We start from the raw sequence: 25181 nt of genomic DNA, 5'->3' as shown, positions 1-25181 counted from the left end.
CTCTTTGATTTACCATGTCACTGGGACACAACTTCTCTTAATTGCATGATCGATCCTGATTTTTACACTCAGTCAACCAACAGAGAAAATACTAATACATGCCTATTGCATTTCAAAGAGCACAGTGCAAGGCAACATTTCCTTCAAGGCACAAAGGTTATGCCCTTCTGCAGCTGAGTGAGCAGGAAAATAAGAAATGGGATACTCTGTATTTTTCCTCTGTCTGTAAAAAAATATTCATCTAAATAAACAAATATAATATTTTAATAAAACCTTGGCAAAAATGATGGAAGAAATAGCCTGCTTTTTAGGTAATCCCAATAAATGCCATATTAGGGCATGTACAGTAAAAGCTCACATAGCTTTTCTTCTATATGTTTTCTATACAAGAGTATTTAATGTACTGTATATTGTACCTTAAAGCGAATTTACCATCAGGTAAATCGCTTTAAAGCGTAACTGTCATTTCAGGGTCATTTTTCTGAAAACATTAAATATCAACAGTACAAGCGATTTTAAGAAGCTCTGTAATAGGTTTTATGTACTAAAAGAGTTTCCTTCTGGACTGAAAAAGCAATCTCCCAGCCTCCCCCCTCACATCAAATGAAGCAGGATTTCTGTCTCCATTATGTGGCTATGGAGAGGGGAGGGGCTGTTAGGAGTGACTGAGCACGGAGCAGTCCTGTACAGCACAACACCCTGCAATCTTCTCTCAGTAAGTTCATAGATAAGCACTGACCTTTCTGACACCTGAATTTAGCGTTTTAGGTGCCCAGAGAGTCTACAAACAGCTGACCTTCATGTCACCTCTTCCTGCTCCCTCATCTCCCTCAGCCCCTCCCCCCTTCATAGCCTTACAATGGAGAGAGCAGAGCCCGTCTTCACTGGCTTCTCTGTAATGAAGACGTGTTTGCCTGATAATGCACAGATAAGAAGTCAGGGGGGGAGACTGGGAAATTGCTTCTTGAGTACAGAAGGAGGCTTTTTTGGCTGATGAAACCTATTAAAGAGTTTCTTAAAATCGCTTATACTACTGATTTCTGCAATAAAAAAAAACATGACAGTTACGCTTTAAGATTTTTACATCAATAGACTGGCTCCAGTGTAGGGAACCCGGTGCTGTGGTCCTTTTTTTGAACCGCCGCCTGGTTCCTGCACACAGCGCCGGTCTACTCCTGGGCACCGGCAGATGGCATTAACCCCTGCAGTGCCGTGATCGCTGCACCCCTGTCACTGTCCAATTGGGACCCCCGCAGTCCCCTGATTATTCTAACTGACTGCCGGAGGCTTCTTACCTTCCTCCCGGCAGTCAGCTCAGCAATCAATGCATAGAGTCTGCCACAGGCAGACTCTATTTAATGTTCACAGATAGCTCTGATTTATGACACAAAGGGGACTCTAACCAATACTGAGAGCAAGATGGCTGAAAACAATAGCATGTTCTCTTTTAGCTTTATTTCACGTGATCTGGATGGACTCCCTTTGTCTGAGGGTCCAGCCAGGTCTCATAGACATAGGTAATCTAAAAGTGTTTTCTGATTGACAGGTGCACTAAAATGAGTAAAAAATGGTAATGAATCCCTTTTCAGGATAAGACCCATTATTCCTCTTTTCTCATCCGTTCTGTCTTAGTTACACCACTTCCCCCTCTTTACCATTCTACTTGTGATTGCTGCTAGAAGCTCTCTGTTGGCTGATAATCGGCCTGTGCAAAAGTGACAGCGATCAGCTGAGGACTGGCTGATCGTGTCTTTAGATCAGGCTTCAAAATGTATTGTTATTGGCTGATCATCTTCCTGTGTAAACAGAAGATTTGAGGCCGTTAATAATAAAGGGTAACTGACAGCATAGAAACGCATATATCCGTGCTGTCTGTTTCCAGATAACAATCAGTGCATACTTACAATAACTGGTCTATGTCCACTGCTGTATTTTCTGGCTGTCAGCTTCTCCAGACTGATTGACAACCAGAGGAGGCGGGCCTGAAGATACAGGATGGGAAAGTCGGTAAAGGGTGATGGCGGATCACAAGGAGAGCAGAAATTAAGTATGCACTACTTGGGATCTGGAAACTTTTCATGGCTGCATGAACAATACAAGGATTGTTCGTGCAGCCTTGCCACTCGGTGTTTTTGTGCCGTGTAAAGCCACTGCAAACGAGCGTGGATCTTGCAGATCGACGCTCGCAAATGTAAAAGGACCCTTAGCATCCACTTGGACTTGAATTATAAGATAATCACAGTAAACTACTGGGAATTATACATCAATAATTGCTTCCCTAACAGAAGTGCACTGTACTTTACCCTTATGTATTTGCTTCATTGGTGTTTGTATGTGATGATCTTTACATTCCTACACTACTGGCTTTGAATTCAATCATAAAACACTCTCATATGAGTGATGTTGGCAGTGAAGATGACATGTTCTCTGAGGTCTTATTCCTTTCCAGACTTTGTACAATTTGTGTTCTCAAACTATCAGAGGCAAAACCACATGAAATATCCAAGGTGTTTTTTCTTGCTTTGATCAGAACTTCATTGAGCTGCAAAAGAATTGCAAATACACAGCATAATTTATACAATATCATCATGCTGTCTTGGCAAAAGAACGACACAACCCTGTACACTGTCAAAGTGAATATATGAATAGTGCCGTGAAAGTTAACTCATTGTAGTTATCTATCCATGATGGATGATGGCTGGAGATGGATGATGAGGACCAGCATGGATTTTTTGCTTGCTTTACATGGAACCTCTATTCCACTTTGATACACGGGAAATGTCAAAATTAAGTTTAGAATTCTATGCTGATTAATTTCTGAATAAGTCTATATTGGGGTCAGAGCTCCATGCCACTCATAGCAGCTGGGGACTGCCGCTTTTACTCAATATGGACCAATCATACACTAGGCAGGGGGAGGGGGGGTATGATCAATTATACTTCGTGTCCAAGGGCTCAGTGACGCTCTGATGCTGTCCCTAACTTGGTGATTGCTTTGGACTTCCTCCTAAAGCAATCCATCACAAAATTATAAATTTCGCCACATCACATCCAGAAAAAATTGTGTAAAAAGTGATTAAAAAGTTGCATATACATAAGCAAGTTACTGATAAAAAGTACAGATCATGGGGCAAAAAATTACACCTCACACAGCTCCACAGCCCAAAAAATTAAAGCATTAAAAGGATGGTAATAGAGCAATTTTAAACACATAAAAAAAAAGAGTTCAATTTTTTAAAAGCAGTCAAAATAGAAGTTATATAGTTTCACCACAGGGCAAACTGCGTAAAGGCAAAAAAAATAAATAAATAAAAAAATAAAATAACAAATAAAAAAAAAAAATTAAATTTACTGTGCAAAAAATTTTTTACGCCATATTTTATTTTAAAAAAATGGTATTCCCTTGCACAGTACCATTCTCCAAGCTCCAGAAATGCTGCAAGCTGCATTGCCTTCTCTCTTCTCATATGTAAGCCTGCTTGGGACTTAGCTTCCCGATGAAACTAACTGTCAATCAAACTGTGACAGGGCTAGGAGGCAGAGCAAAGAGGCATTACAGCTTACATTTTAGGAGCTTGGGAAAGCCTCTCTGACACTTTGCACAGAAGAAAAAAAAGCACATTTTTACAGTATGGAAGCACAGATGGATGAATAAAAGGTACCATGTGTCTTCTTGGTCAGCAGTTTAGAACATGATATGAAGTTGATAGATTCCCTTTAAAAAGCTGACTGTCAGTCAGCTGGAGGCTGAGTCACAAGCAGCGATAGGGATTGGACCCCTCAGCACTTCTTAGACCCTTTGGATAGCAGTGTATCAGCCAATGATTCACTGAGTGAGCCCTTCCTTGAGCAGAGATAGGACCTGGGATCACTGAGTGGTTGGGAACTGGACAGATGAGCAAACCTTTTTTTTGCATCAGAAGTATGCAGCACTCAAAAAGATGTAACAGGCATTAAGAATGGAAGCATTTGCAATTATTAGTTATGATACTTGAAAATTTCAATCATCAAGATGAGCGTCACAGCACTCGGGAACTGCTATGTAACATTATCTATAGCAACATTAGAGAAGAACAAGGGGGTAAGGAGGGGGGGAAGAAGAATGAGAAAAAAAGGGGGGATTAACACACTTGGACAATATGAAAACGGAGCAGCAAATAGGCATGTGAACTTTTATCCCCTTTGAAACTTTTTGCTATCCCTGGACAACCCCTTTAAGGCTTACTGACTGACACAGTTTCAAGGGCAAATGGACAAGTACTGAAATGCGTGAATGGCTTTGAATAGCTGTCTTAGGGAATGTAGTAAGAAAGTATATGTGTATGTGTGTATATGTATATATGATGTGCACTCACACTTGTACGAACATAAAACTGTCATCTATTCATCAATTTGTATACCATATATTTTTGTAATTTTATATATATATATATATATATATATATATATATATATATATATATATATATATAAATATGCTCCATCAGAGCAGGTACAGATATGACTGAATACATTTAATAGAGAAGCACCATATAGTTAACTCATATGAATCAAATAGATCTATAGAATGATAGACAGATCATTTACATGAACAAGTTTTCAGTGACAGACTGGTCTCTTTTGCTTGGCAATATTGTGCCGGGAGAGTTTGTACTCCTGAATAAACACAGATGCCTGGCTGGTATTAGCTGCTTGATGTAAAATGCCCCATAGCTATCTTGTAACACATCTGAAGAATTGATTTATGATGGGACCACCATCTGTTATTGCATATTTTTATTTCTGTAAAGGAAACAACACATAGAGATTGGACTTAATTCCCACAATTAGATGGGAGCAGTGGGTGCTGCTGTAAATGCATTAACTGTTCACTCTTCTCCTACTACCAATAGATGCATGTACTGCTGCTGTCAGTTTCCTTGCTCCTTCCCCAGTGCTTGCTCATATATTGCTCACTACATCCACAGAGCAAGTCAGAGATTGGGAAATGAACTGAAGTGCAATCCAACAGCAGCAGATTCCCAGACTTTATACTGCTGAGTGAAGAGCACAGACATGCTCTGTGCAAGAGCAAGAGCAGCCACATGAGCGCATACTGGAGCAGAATGCTTCTCACTCATCTGCAAGGAAGCTTGGACTTTATGAATGGGAATGCCTATTTATAGTGTGTGACCTCCTCCTGACTGACAATGCATGGGTTAAAGAAGAACCTGAAACAGGGAGGAAGGCAGCACCTACCAATCACTGCCTCCTACTCTGATCAAGATGCTGCATCTGTGGTGCTGGTGGGGAACACAATGGCACCAGGGAGGTTAGTGTGGGCAACTAATGAAGTCCATCTCTAACTCCACAGTGAGTCCAGAAGACCTGCCCACTGCTTATGAACAGCACAGCAGTCCCTGTAAAGATCCAGTTTGGTTCTGCCAACACCACTCAAGTGCACAGAGATGATGGAGGTGAACAGGACCTGTCTTGACTGCTGGACACCTGGAACAGCTGGTGCAGAGAGAGAGGACCAAGCCTCCCCTGGACTGACCACTGCCCTGGCTGCTGTCCTCATCTTCACCATCATTGTGGACATCTTGGGCAATGTATTGGTCATTCTATCCGTCTTCAGGAACAAGAAGCTTCAGAATCCTGGTGGGTACCAAACCTTGGTGGGAGGGTACAATGTAGATAATGACTTGCTTAGCATGCACCATCTAATTCCAGGAGTCCCACTATGTTAATAGAAAACTGCAACTCACATTGTTTCCTAACTTTTACACCACACACTACTGGTTAATTTCATTTAAAAAAAATTCAAGGATACAAAGAGCTTAAGCAAACAGAAAAAGTGATATGGGGCTCACGCAATGCTCTATATGCTAAATCCTAGGGGATGCTTCTAAAATAGACTTCTTATATTCTTATTTTATATGCAAATTGTATCGTCATGAGTATTGACCTATATGTTTATAGTAAAGGTGGTAATTCTAGGATTATTATTCATAGGAGCTGTATGAATCTGGAAATCTGTTCCTATGAGGTGTATGAGGCAATGTGCCACCTCTGTCTCAGTTAATGTATTGTATCTCCAGAATAAGGTGACAGCGTAAGTTCCTGTAACAGCAAGAGGTAGCTGAAGGTCATTTAGGGCATAAAGTGTTCAAGTGACCATTACATCCTAACCTTATTATGTGGTTTAGAGGCTGAGGATGCCTCCATATAGAAGAATTGGTAGAATTGTAACTATGTAAATGTAAGCATGTGAAGTAAAGCAAACTCTAGACTTTCTTTGAGCATGCCTTTAAGATGCCTGATTGCTTTTTTTTTCTTTTTAATGTTAGTAACATTCTGGGCCATTGAATCAACTCCGTTTATTTGTGTTACCAACATCAATAGTTAGTTTTAATGTACGATAATTCCTCTAGAGAGATTATAATGCAATTGAATAAATTAGGTTTCTACTTTCCCAATGTTTCATGTTAGGACATCTATTTATAAAGAATGTTTAATGTGTTCTTCATCTACGAATATCCTGCGTATGTGGTTAATAACTAGTCTATTAAGACTTGACATCAGTGGTTTCTTTTTTTGTATCGTTAGTCTCTATTCTTTCTTCACTTTGAAATTGGGAGCCTCTTACAGCAGTACCATCACTTTGACAAGCAAGGGTTATTCTTGCTGTGAAATCTATGGAGACATTGACATAACCCAACAGACCCCATTATAAATCTATAAAGTCTGCGGGTCACCGTAATGATAAAAAATATACAGAAGCCACAATGCCACCATACATAAACATAGAAGCGCCTTGAGATCCAATTCAATAATACAGCATGTGAAATGGTAAAACCAAGCCAACTCCTGGTGAAGATCAGCTCCATGTAAAAAATTTTTTTTTCAAAAGAATGCAAAACGAAGTGCTGATGCTAAAAGCTAGTGTGTTTTTAGCTGCCGGAACTTAATTTAATTAAAGTAGAACTCTGGACAGGACACTTTTTTCAATATCCCGGGGGAGGGGGGATGAAAACAAAAACATCCTCTTATCCACTTTGCTCCAGCAAAGCTGGCCGCTCCACTCCCTGGTCACTTCCTGGTGGTGAGAAGGGACCTCGGACATTACATGGCAGGCCTGCTCATTTAGCGGCTGTAGTAGTGTCCCACCACTGCCATTGAATGGCCAAGCAGGCCTGCCATGTCACGTCCCGGTCCCTTGTCACCACCAGAAAGCAACCAGGGAGTGGGCATCAGCGCTGAAGCCGGTTAGAGGTAAGTGGATGTTTTTGATTTTACCCACCCCCTCCACAAGCATATTTAAAAAGTGTCCTGCCCGGAGTTCTCCTTTAAGAGCATAATTAATACATTAGCATTTCATTTGTTTGTTTTTAGCATTGTCACATCAGTGTGTTCTTTTTAAATAGTTTAATAACTTTTTTTTAAATTTTTCCACAGAGCTGTGGCACCCTTTGTACCAAATTTTTAACCATACTAAAAACTATAGTTGACTGCGTTTTTAAACACAACTGAAGGCCAACACAATGTAGATGGCATAACAGTTTTTTTTCCCTCCAATTAGAATCAATAACAGATGTGTGCAACTATTTTACTCATAATGATTTTCTTGTGTATTATATATGGCTTAGCTGACCTTGTAGTGAGAGGCAATAAAGATGAAGTTGTCATGTGGCTCATTGACATAACAATGAGTTATGTTTGGTTTTGCATAGTGAACAAGTAAACCTCATGCACTGTCTGGGTTTAAAGCAGTATCAAAATACAGCAATGATATAAGGGTTTAAAGAGGTATTTTCACTTTAGCAAGTTATTCCCTATCCACAGGAAAGGGCATAACTTGCAGATTGTTGGAGGTTTAACTGCTTGGACCCCCAATAATCTAGAAAACACAGGTACACATCCATGGCCATAGCTCTATTAATTCTCAGTTTACAGGTGTTTTCAGGATTGGCGGGGTTCCTAATGATCAGACCATTATGGACATGCCATTTATTTCCTATTCTGTACATAGGGGATAATTTGGTAAAGTGGACATCCCCTTTTAAAGGAGAACTATCAGTAGGTTTGACAAATCTTACCTGCTGATAGCCCCCTATAGCATCGGGGACACTGAGGAGGAAGGTATGTGTCTTACCTTCCTCCTTAGCGTCAGTTCCACAATGTTAGTTGGGGTAAACTCTGCTCTGGAGCACCGTTAGGAGCACTGCTGCGTCATACAGCCTGACCCCTCCATTGATTACAAATAGAAGGGGCGGTCTGGATGACGCGGCAGTGCTCCTAACAGTGCTCCAGAGCAGAGTTTAGACTGGGTATCATGTGAAGCTACTCTAAAAGTGATTGTATGAAAATTGTAAGTTCCATGCGTCACAGGCAGACCTCCTAAAACTTGCAGACGCATTGGATTTATATTATTCCTTATGAGAAAACAAAACAAAATGACTTGCAACTTTTTATCTGTGCGCCTTAAATAGGACAGACAGTGGGAGTTGTTAAAACATGCATGCATGAAAGTGTAATGTGCTATTATTAAAAAAAAGTGACTGTATAGACCTAGCTGTATAATAAGAGCTGCATGAATATGTATGGAAATATTTCAGGCACTAGAGGAAAGTAGTGATTATGGGGTCAGGCATTTTTATTAGCATTCCTATTGAAACCCAAAGCCACTTCTCCCTAGCCTAAAATTCCACTTACCAGAGAACACTTGATAGCATTTAATTGCACAGAAAATGTAGAAATGTAGATACAGTCTCTTTAAATGACATTATCAGTGCTGAAACATCTGTATATAAATATGCATAAAGGAACCCCTTGTGTAGCCAGCTATGTGGTGCACTAAAACACATCGGAATGGCACAAAGGTCTTAACTAATGACCATGGAAGGGTAACTAGACTGCATGTTCACCCTTCAACATGTCATTCAGGGCTTTTAAAGGTTCAGCATTCTGCACTGATTTATTCATTTTTTATACATTGCTATAAATCCCCTAGATGTGGAGTTAAAGGGAAACTAACAGCAGGTTAGAAGAATCTAACGTGTGGTTATGTTCCCATAGGGCAGCAGGCACTGAGAAAGAAGAAAGTTTTCTTACCTTTATCCTCTGTGCAGTTTCCCTGTAATTCTGTGCTTTACCTCTGCAGTATATCATACAATGACATTTTACAGAATTTTATATTTTCAACTTTTAGTCAACACCTTGGAAAGACATTTTTCATCCTGACAATGTTTTAGTGTATAAAGCAAAGAGAGTACAACATTGGCATGGTATGGAAAGAACTCACACAAATTTGTGAAATCTCAACCTTAAAAAACACCTTTGAGATAAAGTCAGATCCTATTTCCCACCAATAGGGCAAAACCTTGGATTTGTATTCAGAATTCTACTGTCACATGGGAAAATGCTGGATAAGCTTCTATGATAACGCTTTCTCCACGAGGTAATATTATTATTTTTTCCCCAAAAGCCATAACTATTTTATGTTTTCTTTTGACATAGCTATATGAAGACTTGTACTTTTATAAGTACATCTTTGGGTTCTGCTTAAACCTTGAGTCATGGGGGTGGTGCCTGGTGGCTTTAGCAGGGCCCTTGGGTGACAAAGCCTTAGTGGGTCCTTTTTAGAGCAACTCCACACAGCAGCAGTAAAAAGTAATAAAGTACTTAGGTCCCCTAATGTAATTGGTGGGTACCTGCTGTATTTGCTATACATTGACCATATATTAGTAGATAACAGTCCTATACAGGCTCTGCAGACCATAAAATTAATGAAAGTGATTTATATCTAGTGACTCATAGGGGGTGCCCCTGGTAGTTGCCCCCCTCTCTAGAAAATAATATCCCTGAAGAAGGTAGTCCCCTCTAGATAACTACCCATGTAGGAAGCCCCTGTAGCACTCATCCCAACTGTGGGTTACCCCCCCCCCCAGTAAATATCCCCCATGTTGGCAATTCTCCAAAAGACATTCCCCCTCTTATAAAAAAAAAATAATAATAAAAAAAGATATATATATATATATATATATATATATATATATATATATATATAATATTCCTATCATTTATTTCTACAGATATGCCATGCTTTTTTTCCTGAATAAAAATTTTCTCTCACACATATATAGCCCTCGGGGGAATGCTGAGTTAGTCACTGTTATAAAATAGTGGGATATTTTCTTGCATTAATCAAAAGAGTATTTTTCAGCATAAATTTCATAGAGCATCTGAGCACCCATGTTTTTTAGGACCAGGAGCTGATAAACATGCACTGAATGCATAACAGTATGAATAAGCAATGCTACAGGCATGAAATAATGAGGTTTCCTTTTTTTTGTCAAAAAGGTGAAATCTGCAGGAAAGCTGTGCATTTTACTATATCATGCCATAGTATATGTCTATAGTATACATCTAAAGCCCAGAGCTCAAGGCCAGTTATTAACTAGGAACAATAGATCTTACAAAATGTCAAGAGGTTTGCTTATCCTAATGTTTACAAGGCCACTAAACATTTATTAAAGTGTTGATAGAGAAGAAAACCTTAAAGTAAACATTTGCCCTTGAGCATCATTTTTCATATATATAGGTATAAATAGGTTAAATATTTGACTTACAAAAAATTCTATCTACAGTAAAGCACCACTGGTTGTGTGTTAGAGCAAATGTGTCACAACATTTACTAAATAAAGATCTCAATACCTCCGCACAGATTCTTGTAGTGCCATCTATTACTCTTATTGTTCCTGAGATCTCCTCCAGTTTGTATATGCTTTGTATGTGCTCCCAGGGCACCAATATTGTGTCACCGGGGGAGGAGGTATCGGTGCACTGGGGGCACTGGGCCTTCCTCCAGTGCACTAAACTATTACATTTGCATTTATACAAATCAGAGGAGATCTCAGAAATCTTTATTTAGTAAAACTTTTAGTATATTCGCTTTCAGCTTCCCCTTTTGGGGAGTCCAAAATTTAATTATTTAATGTAGGGGATTCAGAACTGTGTACAACTTAAGGAAAGTGTTAAAGTTATTTAAAGAAGTTTGCTCACAATGGTGGTTTTGTGTGGGCACTGGGCTCCATCCCTTTTCTATGTGAACTGGTGAAGATAGCTGAGTACAGCGTTCATCTTTATTTGGCGGTTTCCGTAAAGAATAAAAAGAGCATGACAACTAGAGATGAGCGAGTACTTAAATGCTTGAATGCTCATTAGTCGAGTATTTTCTAAATAAAAATAGAGGGTGAGAGCCTGGGGGTGACCCCCATAAAAATTGTGAAGGGGAGCCTGTTGTGATCCTTTTTATAATTGTGGTTAACAGTCTGTTGTGACCCTGTTAAAATTGTAGGTAAGAGCCAGTTGTGACCCTCTTAATAATTGTGGGTGAGAGCCTGTTGTGACCCTCTAAAAATTGTAGGTAAGAGCCTGTTGTGACCCTGTTAATAACTGTGGGTAAGAGCCTGTTGGTCCGCCATCCACATCAACACCTGCTTGCGCTACTATGCATTCGGTAGTGGCGTTCTACATGTCCCAGCCATGGCTTGTGCCCACACCTTCATTAGTACACCCACGTCCTCACCAATGTCCTTGTCTCTTTGCACTATTCTTTTCTATATTTTCTGTTATTTGCAGATAACACCCAGTATGTAGTGGTGTATACTTACCACCACTAGACTGTCGCACTATGACACTGGCTAGACTGTAAAATACTGTATGCCAGATGTTTTGTCCTAAAAAGGACTTTTGGACAGTTGTAGACATAACTAATACTATATATATATATATATATATATATATATATATACTATTCTATTCAATACTGGTATATTGTATTGAATTAGCACTTTATCCGTAATAGTGGCAGACTACTAGTCCTTAAAAGCACTGTTAGGTATTTGGTGAATGTAATCGCCTACCTGACTAACCACACTAAGTCTACACTACGCCAATGCCTGTTCCAGCAGCTCTCCTTGTCAGATAACAGACAAGTGAATTGAGTATCAGGTGACTTGGGTCTATATACACCCAGGTCACCTGATGCAACTGCCCAATTACTGCTATGCCAAAAGCCAACATAGGACCTCCCAGCCCATTCCCTGCATGTTTATTGGCTGATTAAAGCTGCCAAACCTACGGGCAGGAGACTATCAATTGTATTCAAGCACCACACGGTATCCATCCGAGTATCAAGTACTTTCGAGTACCTTGATACTGGAGCGAATAGTGAGCTTGAACGAGCATGTTCACTCATCTCTAGTGACCCCCACTCCATTCTCAGGGGAGATCACTCAGTTCTCTGCTTCCCGCTATGGAGATTGTGTGTGTGTGGTGTCCTAGCAACTACCCCCCAAAATCAGATAGATAGCCTGAGGAGAACTCATGATCAGATAGATATCCTAAGGAGAATCTGAATTCTTGAATAACCCTTAGAAAAAAACAAAAAAACTTTTGACTGTTTGTCACACAGACTACTATACAAATGCAGTATAACTACCATGGTTTGACAACAACTACCATCTATAGGATACACTAGAAAATGTACCCGACGCTGCCCGGGTATAAAGTGTCAGTGTGTTAATTAGATTTGTTCTAAGGTGCCCAGGAGGCCAAGCTAAAGGTATTGTTTCATCTGAGTTAATCAGTGGAATTAGTGTATACCTGTAGTGCGTAGTTGGAGGGGTTCTGTATACCCACAGTGTATAGTTTTTAGGGGTCTCGCATATCTGTAGTGCAAAGTTGGGGAGGCTGTATACCTATAGACTATAGTTGGGGGTGTCCTGTATACCTGTAGTATGTAGTTGGGGGGGCTGTATACCAGTAGTGTATAGTTGAGGGAGGTCCTGTATACCTGCAGTGTATAGTTGGTGAAGGTCCTGTATACCTGTACTGTATAGTTCGGGGGTCCTGTATACCTGTAGTATATAGTTGGTGCTGTATACCTGTAATGTATAGTTGGTGGAGGTATTGTATAACTGTAGTTTATAGTTTGAGGGTCATGGATACCTGTAATGTATAATTGGTGGAGGTCTTGTATACCTGTAGTATATAGTTCGGGGGTCCTGTATACCTGTAGTGCATAGTTTGAGGGTCCTGTATACCTGTAGTATAGAGTTGGTGGAGGTCCTGTATACCTGTAGTGTATAGTTTTGGGGTCCTGTATACCTGTAGTGTGTAGTCTGTGGTCCTATATACCTGTAGTATATAGTTGGTGGAGTTCCTGTATACCTGTACTGTATAGCTTTGGGGTCCTGTATACCTGTAGTATAGAGTTGGTGGGGGTGCTGTATACCTGTATTATATAGTTAGTGGAGGTCCTGTATACCTGTAGTGTATAGTTTTGGGTTCCTTTAAACCTGTAGTGTATAGTTTGGGGTCCTGTATACCTGTAGTATATAGTTGGTGGAGGTCCTGTATACCTGTAGTGTAAAGTTTGGGGGTCCTGTATACCTGTAGTATAGAGTTGGTGAAGGTGCTGTATACCTGTAATATAGAGTTGGTGGAGGTCCTGTATACCTGTAGTGTATAGTTTTGAGGTCGTGTATACCTGTAGTGTATAGTTTGGGGTCCTATATTCCTGTAGTATATAGTTGGTGGAGTTCCTGTATACCTGTAGTGTATAGTTTTTGAGTCCTGTATACCTGTAGTGTATAGTTTGGGGTCCTGTATACCTGTAGTGTATAGTTTGGGGTCCTGTATACCTGTAGTATATAGTTGGTGGAGGTCCTGAATACCTGAAGTATATAGTTGGTAGAGGTCCTGTATACCTGTAGTGTATAGTTTGAGGGTCCTGTATACCTGTAGTGTAAAGTTTGGGGTCCTGTATACCTGTAGTATATAGTTGGTGGAGGTCCCGTGCACCTGTAGTGTATAGTTTTGGGGTCCTGTATACCTGTAGTGTCCTGTATACCTGCAGGGTCGTATTTACCATTTGGCACCCATGGTCTGGTGCGTAGGGTAGCACCTTGCAGAGGGGCAGTCCCCTTCTGTTCAGACTTGCCAGAAAATCTGGTGTCTTTTCGAGAGGGGTATGGCGGTATTGGTCAGGTCTGGTATAGCGGTGTTATCCAGTCACAGTATGGCGGGATTGGTCAGGCCTGGTATGGCAGTGTTATTCAGTCACAGTGTGTCGGTATTGGTCAGGTCTGGTATGGTGGTGTTATCCAGTCACAGTATGGCAGTATTGGTCAGGTATGGTGTGGCGGTGTTCTCCAGTCACAGTGTGGCGGTATTGGTCAGGTCTGCTATAGTGGTGTTATCCAGTCACAGTATAGCGGTATTGGTCAGGTCTGGTATGGCAGTGTTACCCAGTCACAGTATGGCGGTATTGGTCAGGTCTGGTATGGCAGTGTTACCCAGTCACAGTATGGCGGTATTGGTCAGGCTTGGTATGGCAGTGTTATCCAGTCACAGTATGGCGGTATTGAACAGGTCTGGTATGGCAGTGTTATCCAGTCACAGTATGGCGGTATTGGTCAGGTGTGGTATGACAGTGTTATCTAGTCATAGTATGATGGTATTGGGCAGGTCTGGTATGACAGTGTTATCCAGTCACAGTATGGCGGTATTGGTCAGGTGTGGTATGACAGTGTTGTCCAGTCACAGTAAGGTGGTATTGGTCAGGCCTGGTGTGGCGGTGTTATCCAGTTAGAGTATGGTGGTATTGGTCAGGTCTGGTATAGCAGTTTTTTCCAGTCATAGTATGGTGGTATTGGTCAGGTGTGTTATGACAGTGTTACCCAGTCACAGTTTGGCGATGTTGGTCAGGTCTGGAATGACAGTGTTATCCAGTCACAGTATGGCGGTATTGAACAGGTCTGGTATGGCAGTATTATCCAGTCACAGTATGGCGGTATTGGTCAGGTCTGGTGTGGCAGTGTTATCCAGTCACAGTATGGCGGTATTGGTCAGGTCTGGTATGGCAGTGTTATCCAGTCATAGTATGGCGGTATTGGTCAGGTCTGGTATGACAGTGTTATCCAGTCACAGTATGGCGGTATTGGTTAGGTGGGGTATGACAGTGTTATCCAGTCACAGGATGGCGGTATTGGTCAGGCTTGGTGTGGCGGTGTTAAATGTGACGTGTGGAGCTATTACCTACCAATCCTGATGCTAATTGGTGAGTGAGGATGGGGCATCTTCAGTTTTAGTGCTTAGGGCAGCAGCAGCTGGTAATACTGTCCTGTATACATGTACTGTATAGATGGAGTAGGGGGTCCTGTATACATGTACTGTATAGATGGAGAAGGGGGTCCTGTATACATGTACTGTATAGGTGGGGTAGGGGGTCCTGTATACATGTACTGTATAGATGGAGTAGGGGGTCCTGTATACATGTACTGTATAGATGAAGTAGGGGGTCTTGTATACATGTACTGTACAGATGGAGTAGGGGGTCCTGTATACATGTACTGTATAGATGGAGTAGGGGGTCCTGTATACATGTACTGTATAGATGGAGTAGGGGGTCCTGTATACATGTACTGTATAGATGGAGTAGGGGGTCCTGTATACATGTACTGTATAGATGGAGTAGGGGGTCCTGTATACATGTACTGTATAGATGGAGTAGGGGGTCCTGTATACATGTACTGTATAGATGGAGTAGGGGGTCCTGTATACATGTACTGTATAGATGGAGTAGGGGGTCCTGTATACATGTACTGTATAGATGGAGTAGGGGGTCCTGTATACATGTACTGTATAGATGGAGTAGGGGGTCCTGTATACATGTACTGTATAGATGGAGTAGGGGGTCCTGTATACATGTACTGTATAGATGGAGTAGGGGGTCCTGTATACATGTACTGTATAGATGGAGTAGGGGGTCCTGTAATACATGTACTGTATAGATGGAGTAGAAGGTCTAACAGTTATTTCTGTGGATCTGTTGTGAGGCAGCTGCCCTAGCAACCATTCAGATTCCAGCTCCCTATGAAAATGAAAGCAGTAATTCTATTGGTTGCTAAGGCTCCCAACTGCTGTTTACTGCTGGAGACATGCAGCTAATTATATCGCCTGTGTGTGCAGTGTGGAGATTTTCCCATTCATCTCTATGGGGCGCCGCTCTTCCCCTCCCCCTCCCCTCCTGTACATCTGGCAGGGACGGGACCTTCGCAATAACCTTCCCGGCTAACCAATGTATCTGTGTGCCAAATTTGGGGTCAAACGGTTCAGGCGTTTGGAAGTCTATACGGGACAGACAGACTTTCATTTTTATGATATAGATAGTGCTAATAAATTACATCAGGGCACATTGCACTGATGTTTTATCTCCTGGAAAAAAAAATAAACACTTTGGGGGAGATTTATCAAACATGGTGTAAAGTGAAATTGGCTCAGTTGCCCCTAGCAACCAATCAGATTCCACCTATCATTCCTCACAGAATCTTTGGAAAATGAAAGGTGGAATCTGATTGGTTGTCGGGGGCAACTGAGCCAGTTTCACTTTACACCATGTTTCATAAATCTCCCCCTTTGTTTTCATCATGGATTTATGTACTTATTAATACTTAGCGACAATGATTTAAATGTCACTCCTTGTGTTTTCCCATCAGCTCAGTCCCTGCATCTGTTAACACCAAAATATTGGAGAGGACCAATCTGACAGGCCATGCTGCTGTAAACAGTGGAACATTTCAGACATTGAACCTAATGTCCGTAAGATATTCTCAAACACAGCTGGAAAGCAGAAAGAATGATTCAAGGGCTAGAATATAATTACACATTTTAGAGCAGTGTCTATTTCTCCTCGAAGCTGTCCCTGCAGATTGTTATAACACAAAGTTTTAAGTGGGCACACTGTCATTCTATACAAGTATTCCTCCTCTGAGTATGAAAAAGGGATCATTAAAGGGGTACTATGGAGGAAACATAGTTATTTGATTCAACTGTTGTCAGTACGTTATACAGATTTGTAAATTATTACTTCCAGTTCTTATCAGCTGCTGTATGTCCTGCAGGAAGTGGTGTATTCTTTTCAGTCTGACATAGCTCTCTGCTGCCCCCTCTGTCTGTTTCGGGAACTGTCCAAAGCAGCAGTAAATGTGAATCAATCACTAAATCTTACTTATAGTTATGAAGAAGCAATAGCACATGGTAATAATAGTATTAAATCTTTCAATTAAATATGTTCCCCCTAGAGACATACTCAATATTTCCATGTCTAAATGTATTTACCTTTCATAAAAGGCTAGTTCACAGTAAAATAAAAGCAAAAAAATGGAAAATATGTCAGTTGTTCATATCTAATAATGTGCTACAAAAATTATATTGAAAGATGTCTTTTTGTACACATTAGAAGAAAAAAAACAATCAGTTTTTTTCTTAAATGCATGCACAGCCTCATTGGTCATGGGTACATTAGCTTATGCTTCTTATTACTCAATACAAATGAGTTATGCTGCTTATATTGCTGGTCTTTTATAAATCAATTCCATTAGAGATGATAGCTAACTCAGGCCATTTTCTGCTGACTATTAGCCTTCAGTTAAAAAATAAAATACAATGTCCTCCTCCTGGTGATCAGGTATGACAGTGTACATAGAAAGAGTAATTTCCCCCGCGCAGCAGGATACGTTGAAAACTTGTGCAGGTGTGCTGTCCTCTTCTGATGTGTGCGGTCGATGGAACGGTGTACGGTGGATCCAGGAGTCCTGAAGGCCGCACGTGTCAGAAGAGGACAGCACACATGCAGGGGGGGTTATCGTGTCTTGCTGTTGTGGGAAAATGATCGGTATACTTTAATGGGAATCTGTCAGCTTCAATTTACGTTCCAAACTGCTGACACTGTTAGATAGCTCCTAGGTCAGGGAGACACATAGGGGAGATTTATCAAACATGGTGTAAAGTAGACTTGTCTTAGTTGCCCCTAGCAACCAATCAGATTCCACCTTTCATTCCCCACATATTCCTTGGAACATGAAAGGTGGAATCTGATTGGTTGCTAAAGACAAGTCTATTTTACACCATGTTTGTTATATCTCCCCCATAGTACCTTTCATATATCCAGCTGGGCATAGAAAAATGCTTTTATTTTCTGGTCTAAAGAGTCAAAGAGGCTTTCCCGAGCTCCTGAACTGCTGCAAGCTGAAATCTCCTCAGATCCCAAGCTGAGCTCCAAGCAGGGTCAGGGATAGGAGAGGGGAGAAGGTGTTACAGCCTTCAGCTGTTCAGGAGCTCAGGAAAGCCTCTTTGACCACTATGGGATGATACATCTTCTCCCTTATCCCACTTTGCACAACAGTATTTCACATGGTTATTTGTAAGCCAAAACTTACCATAAGTCCAATGTAAGAATTATAAAACTTTGCATGATACTTTCTGTCTGGGTTTTTTCCACCCCAGGTTTTGGGTTACAAATATTAATACTAAATACTGTCACAAACATATGAGTAAATATCTTTTATATGTATCTTCAATATGGACATTTTGCGCTTGAAATTCTATTAGTATGGCAGCAGTACTATAGAAGTAGTATTGGAGTGGTCAGGAATAGCAATGGCTATATTCTAGGCAGGAAATTGAATTCTATAAGACAGCTACTTGTGTAATGCGGATGAAAAGCAATCTAATGCAATAAGGAGAAGACATGGATTAAAAACTGATGGATCCATGTTATTATATGCTTGTGGGAAAGCAGCATGGGACTGCATTGAGACTGTACAAGTAATTGATGTTAAAGTGGTATTGTCACCCCCTTTTCATACAAGGAGTTCTCAGCACCATTCTTAAGCTTATGATCTGGACATTTCATATCTTACTGTATAAAGGATTTTTGGAGGTCTCTCGCCTCCAAAATGCATGTTATTTTTGGCGGACAGTGCAGTAGGGGTGGGGCTTAATGGCCCCATATCTCTGCCCATTTCGGCACAGTAGGCCCTGTCCCCTCTGTAAGGTCGTTAGGGTGTAGGCCTTTCCCCTCCACAGCATTATCTGGGCAGACCTAGAGGCCTAGCCCCCACCCTTTCTGTGGGATGGATCAGAGCGGGCAGGGCCTAGGTCTCTAGGTCGGGCCATTCCAATGATGCTGTGGAGGGGGTGGACCTAGACGGCAATAATGTCACTGAGGGGGCGGGGCTTACAGTGCAAATGTGGGCGGAGATATGGGGCACGTTAAATGTTGCTCTACAGTTGCAAAGAATACATGGAGCTGCATTATCTGGACTGTAGTTTTCTATTAATGTTTAAAATTATTCAGCAGTGATACAAAATGTCTTTGGGTATGTATAGACATAATGGTTATGTTGCGGATTATTACCTAAAATGCTGCAAAGCCAATGATATTGCATGAACGTGTTAAAATAAATATTATATATAAAGTAAATATTTCAGTGTGAAATTTGACACTAAGGTTTTACTAACCAAATTGGCACTGCGTAGCGGTTATGGTGTCAAACGCCAATAAATATTGGGGACATTTATGAAGACCAGCATACTTGTACGTCGCTCTTAAATAAAGCCCCGCCCCCATTTTCCCATCCAGATATATTAAGAGGTGCGCACCTCTTAGTAAATCCGGCGGGACCTGCGCCTGTTGCAGAACTTATATAGAGTATAGATTTTTGTATGGTTTTCTCTTCACCCATCAAATGAGCAGGTGTTACTCCTGGCATACACCACCAAAAAGGCCAAAATCTGCTCCCTTTCCGTGGCATACGCCATTGGTGCATGTTAATAAATGTGCAACATTGTCTTCACTTTGACTCAAACCTCTAAAGCCCCTATTACACGGGGCGATTCAGAGGAACAAGCAAGCGCCAACCTGTCAGGGTGATTGCTAGATCATCCAAGCAGCCCATAGAGGATAGCGATGGTCTGCTGCCACCGCTCCTCTTCCGTGGTTCAACGGCAGCAGATTGCTGCTATCGTGATTGTTGATTTTTCAACATGTAGCCGACATGTCGTGCATGTCTGCTGATGGTTGTCTCCTGTTACATGAGACGACTATTGTCCATAACGGCCGATATCGGCCAAATATGGCTGATAATCGCTTTGTGTAAAAGGGCCTTAACAGTATGTAGAGGGAGGCAGGAGTCATGGCCCACATGTAGATTGACAAGTGTGCAACATGGACCCTGTTCTGCTCAGGTAAATATTTGTAAGTTATCCTCTACAGGGAAAACACCACGGGTTTGATTCCTACTAAGTGATAATACAGTTATAAGGTGGCTGTCTCTTTAAAGAGATGGCCGCTAAGAATGTTCATGATCATTAGTAGCGACCAGGGGCGGATTAACATTACCATAGGCCCCGGGCTGTTTATCAAGCATGGGCCCCCTAAACCCGCGGTAACTATAGCAGCACTAACGTGGTATTCATAGTACAGGATAGATAATGTCATGATACCCTGATTTGTGCAAAATCGAGGTAAAAAATCAGGGATTTTTGCAAATCATAGCAGAACTGTAGCCAGGAGACAATACACCACTGAAAGTATGTCCGTTTGGGTGGCCATGGGCCCCCCAGTAACTCAGGGCCCCGGGCTACCGCCCAAAATGGACCTAGTATAATCCGCTACTGGTAGCGACCATCTTTGTTCCAAGATGACCGCCTTCCCTGATATTTTTGCTTAGTGGGAACAAAGCCTAAGGTTGAAAATGTGAATTGGAATGTAGTCATGATGCCCACATGATAAATTTGATTTTAGCATGAGATGTGTGAAATTCTCACAGGTCTTATTATTAGAAAACAATTATTCACAGAGAGTCTTGATGTAGGGACAAGCCAAGAAGATATGTTTGAGCTGATCATGCAATGCAACCATAATGGAACAGCTGTTGGTGGCGCAGTAGGGAATTTTATTGCTTCCAGGCTTTGACCTTACATATCTTCAAGCCCAAACCCTGTTTTTGCCTGAGAGCCCAGGAGCACAATGCTGGCCCCTCTAGTGGGGAAGCACAAATGTATTTATTTATACAATTAGCCTTTCTGATACACAGCTACAGTTGTTGGAAAAAGATTTCACTGTTGTGCTCAGACCCTCGGGCAGAGTGTGCGGCAGTAGATAGTCTTATGATAAGAATTTATTTTGGAAAAAGCAGAGAAAGAGAACGAATTGTCTTGAAAAACAGAGCTGGTTTTGTATTGAATATTAGATAATTAGATTGCATTGCACATTCCTATGTATCTTATAAGCAAACAAAATCACAAATAATCTTTGATGAGAAGCCTATAACCAGATTTATGATAAAGGCGAAGACTTTATATGGTATGTTATCTCTAAGGTGGGGAGGGGGGTTAAAAGGTCACCATTATGTAAAAGCCTAGTGTTGTTTTTCTGTTGACTATATACTGTATATGTGTGTGTGCCTGTGTGATCTTTTTTGTTAGTAATACTGTGAATTGTGTGTATCCTTGCACTGTTAAATTTTCACTAGGTGGCTATAATACCATAGACTATATTAAAGTGAATGTACCACTAGGTACATCTCTGTGTTTTTTACATGAACAGACTGGCGCAGGAGCGGGTATGCCGGAGCCACTGTCCTTTTTTTAAACCGCCACCCAGTTCCTGCACATAGCAGCGGTCTATTCCCGAGCACAGCCAACCATGAAACACTGGGACGGCCCCAGTATGACGATCTCCCCTCTATGTAGCGGCTCCATTGATTTTAATAGGGCCGCATCACAGAGAGGAGGAGTTTTCGTCACACTGGGGGCCAATGGGCCCACCCCCAGTGTTTCATGTTGGGGCGGTGGTTGGGAATAGACCAGAGCAATGCGCGGAAACCGGGCAGCAGTTCAAAAAGAGGACAGCAGCACCGCACAGCATTCGCTTTAAGGGCTGTAAGCAGGAAGCACGACAGTGCCACGCTAAAGACACATGGTGCCCTAGGGAAGCTTGCCGTGAGTATCATTGCAGTGGCTTTCATCCCAGCCTCTGTAAGACACACCTCAGGATGCCAGGAGAGGATGCTTCTTGAGTCATCATCTGAGATGATGTATGGCAACAATGTGAATCGGATTATTAGACTTTGGGGGACATTTATTTACAGACAGAGATGCCATTTGGTGGCACAGATGTGTCCAATGTGTGTAAATATAGTCGCAAACGCTTTCATTTTTTAATTCACATTGGGTTCTTCTGCATCACTTGCGCCAGAGTGGAGGGAAGGGGCCGTAACATGGGGTGCAGCCTCGGTGTGTGCCACATTTAACATTTTTCCACAAGAAGAATGTCAATGAAACCTACACCAGCTCTGGCCAGACTTCTGGAGACTTCACGACTATGAAAATTGTTTGATGAGGAATTAAGTGTCATTGTTTTGTCGTTCTGCACAGATTTCACAGTGGCATTGTGGTGCAACACAGCACCTGTAGGTGAGGCTGAGGCGGGTGCTTATAACTGTGTGTTTGGTGCCCTGGTAAGTGGGTGAGCATTTGAGATAAGCTGAAACCTACTGAGAGACTAAACAAAGGTCCAGGCTTAGGGTACTCTTACATGGGCCGATGAAGGGACGATAATAAATGTAAACGAGCGCTGATCTGCTAAATAGGCGCTCGTTTACTGGGCCTATTACACGGCCCGATAATCGTTTAAGAAGGGCAGCAGGGACATTGTTACCGATATCCTTGCAGCCCTTGTTTAAACTTTATACATTACCTGTCCAGGCTGCAGGGCTCCTCTTGTTCTGTGCTTCGCGGCGATTCCGGCCAGTGATTGGCTGAACAGCCTGTCAGCAGAGACAGGCCGCTCTGAAGCTGCAGCGCGCGGGACCCAGGGAGAAGCAGAGAAAAAGAGGAGCCCTGCAGCCTGGATAGGTAATGTATTCTTCTTTGCTAATCGTCAGCGCCGGCCGCGCACCGCTATTACACGTAGCAATGCGCGGTCAGCGCCCGACAATTATAGGTCAAAACCTATTTCAACAATCAGCTGATGACAACGATCATCGGCTGATCGTTGTCTTTATTACACGGAGCGGTAATCAGCCGGATAGGGCCGATTCGGTCAATTATCGTTCCGTGTAATAGTACCCCTAGTGAGGCGAATCATAGAACATAGGAGAGAAGAAGTAACAGAGGCTGAGGACTCTGAGAAACAGGGGCTTTCTGGTGTCCCTGAAACATCAAATAGCCATAAGCAAGCTCAGCATCGTCCTGGTTGTATAGTTACCCAGCAACTGTTGTCTGCAGCTGTCCAGTCAATGTCCTTTTACAAATATCTTTTCACCTAGCGTGAAAGTAACATCCAGTTTTTGTACCTCTTCAAATGGCTGTAACCTTTACACTTCTCTTCTTAGTGGGACAGTAACTGCTAAGCTAGTCAAGGGCACAGAAATACAAATCTCTGCATTAGCAACATATTGGATTGATTTATTTTGTGCTTATTTTATTGCTATAAAGAAACTAATGAAAGGTATTTTGAGCAGTCCTATATTTCTCACTATAGATCCTAAGCACCAATTGAAAATACCTGAGAAGCCCTGTCGTATAGCATCAAAATATATAGGATTAAAGGACAAAAGACAAAGGACAGTTAGAAACAAGATACATAGATACAATTGAAGAGACTATTAACGTAAATCATTGTCACTTCTCAAAAAAACTTCTCAAATCACATAGAAAACCTTGACAACATGTCAAATGTTTCTTTTTTTAAGTGACAGTAACACTCTTATGTAGTCTGCACATGGCTTAATTGTAGATCGCTAAAGTTGATCACACAGTATATATGCCTAGTAGTTACAAAATGGATTATATTTTAACATATCATGGATCCTGCATCTTATTGAAGTTCACACAGCACAGATATTTTCCAATGTGGATTTTATAATGAAGCAACCGGTCTGCGTAGCCTGGATGCAGATAAGCCCCAGGGCTAACCTGCATCCAGAACCATGACTAAATTCACAGCATACATGATCTAAATTCAAAGCAAAAAATTCATCATGTGAACATACCCTTACCTGTATTTTAGTGATGTATGACTCATCCAATAAACTAGATTGTAGGTTTCTTGTATTAATCTTTATCTGTATTGATTTGCTTTGCAATTTTTAAGCCCTGCAATAATAATTGCCTGATCAAGTAGAGGTTTTGAGGGCAGAAATGATTGATTTTCACTCTAATCAATGTATTCCGGATACATATCGGGCTGCTAAAGGTGCGAGTCTTAGAAGATGTTTATTCCAGATGCATCCAGTAATTAAAGATGAAATGAAGATGTGTTTACTGTTGTCATCATTTGCCTATGATGAGACGGTAACATCGGGAGCATACATTTACACAATAAGCGTGATCTCTAGTGTCTTCCTCTTCGGCAGCTTCTGACATACAATCCAATGAACCAATATATGGTATAAGCCACAACTGCTTATATTCTGTAGCATCAAATGAACAAAGCCACTTGTCATCCAGGGCTATGAACTGTAGTAACCCATAAGAGCACTGCTCTTTATTAATGTCCACTTTTCCAAGGTCACGCCAATGCTCGGCCACTTTATTTAAACCGATTACTGGCACAACAACTTACATCACCTAAAAGGAACCAAGAAAATGTTGATTTGTGCACAATTTTTTTTTGCTAATTTACTCTGCAAGGCAATTGGAATTCGAGACAGAATTGTGCATTAGTATGAAGCAGATATATAACCCAATTAAAGCAGTCTACTTTATAAAGGAGTGACTAAGTACATGAGCTAGACATGAGTGATGAGCCGTATAGGGAACAGGTTGCAAGAATAGATAAGAGCACTTGTTTTGCTTTTACAGGATGTACCTCCAAAATCATAAAAGGGCTTCCACATGGGAAAACAAAGCAGGAGACATATTATTCCTAACACTTGCTGAATTTTATATTGTCCCAGTTAATCATCTCTTTCCCCGTTGTGTCTGAAGTTTAGTTCTGCGCACTGTTTATCCAAATGTGACAAAACACTTACAGTCACTTAGACTTGTAGGCTCACTTATATATATATGTATATATATATAAATATATATACTGTATATATTCCTTGTGCATATTTACTGTATATATATACTGTACAGTATATATGAAATTAGTATGCAGGGATGAGGTCCTTCCAATAGGTGGCACCAGAGAGACACATTTCTTCTTTCTGCGGAAGAGCTCATTTGAGTTTGTTATGACATGATGCCCCTCAGGGAGAACTAGTAAAGAGGGTAAGGGTATGTTCACACTGAGTAAATCAGGCGGAATTCTATACGAGAGCGTGCGCTCCTCCGCTGCCGAC

The 25181-nt window shown here is 41.3% G+C and overlaps 1 protein-coding gene across 1 annotated transcript in view; it reads left to right on the top strand.

Moving 5' to 3' along the window:
- Positions 1-5447: 5447 nt before the first annotated feature.
- The window catches only part of GPR50 (G protein-coupled receptor 50), a 120393-nt gene continuing 100659 nt past the window's right edge, over positions 5448-25181 (top strand). The window contains exon 1 of the mRNA XM_069986225.1: positions 5448-5640. Coding sequence (XP_069842326.1) covers positions 5448-5640 — 193 coding nt within the window. The remainder of the gene's footprint in view (positions 5641-25181) is intronic.

Source organism: Dendropsophus ebraccatus, chromosome 10 (genome assembly GCF_027789765.1).
Source record: "Dendropsophus ebraccatus isolate aDenEbr1 chromosome 10, aDenEbr1.pat, whole genome shotgun sequence".
NCBI classification, from domain to species: Eukaryota; Metazoa; Chordata; class Amphibia; order Anura; family Hylidae; genus Dendropsophus; species Dendropsophus ebraccatus.
The sequence above is the reverse complement of the archived record's forward strand: the minus strand, read 5'-3'. Positions and strand labels throughout refer to the sequence as shown.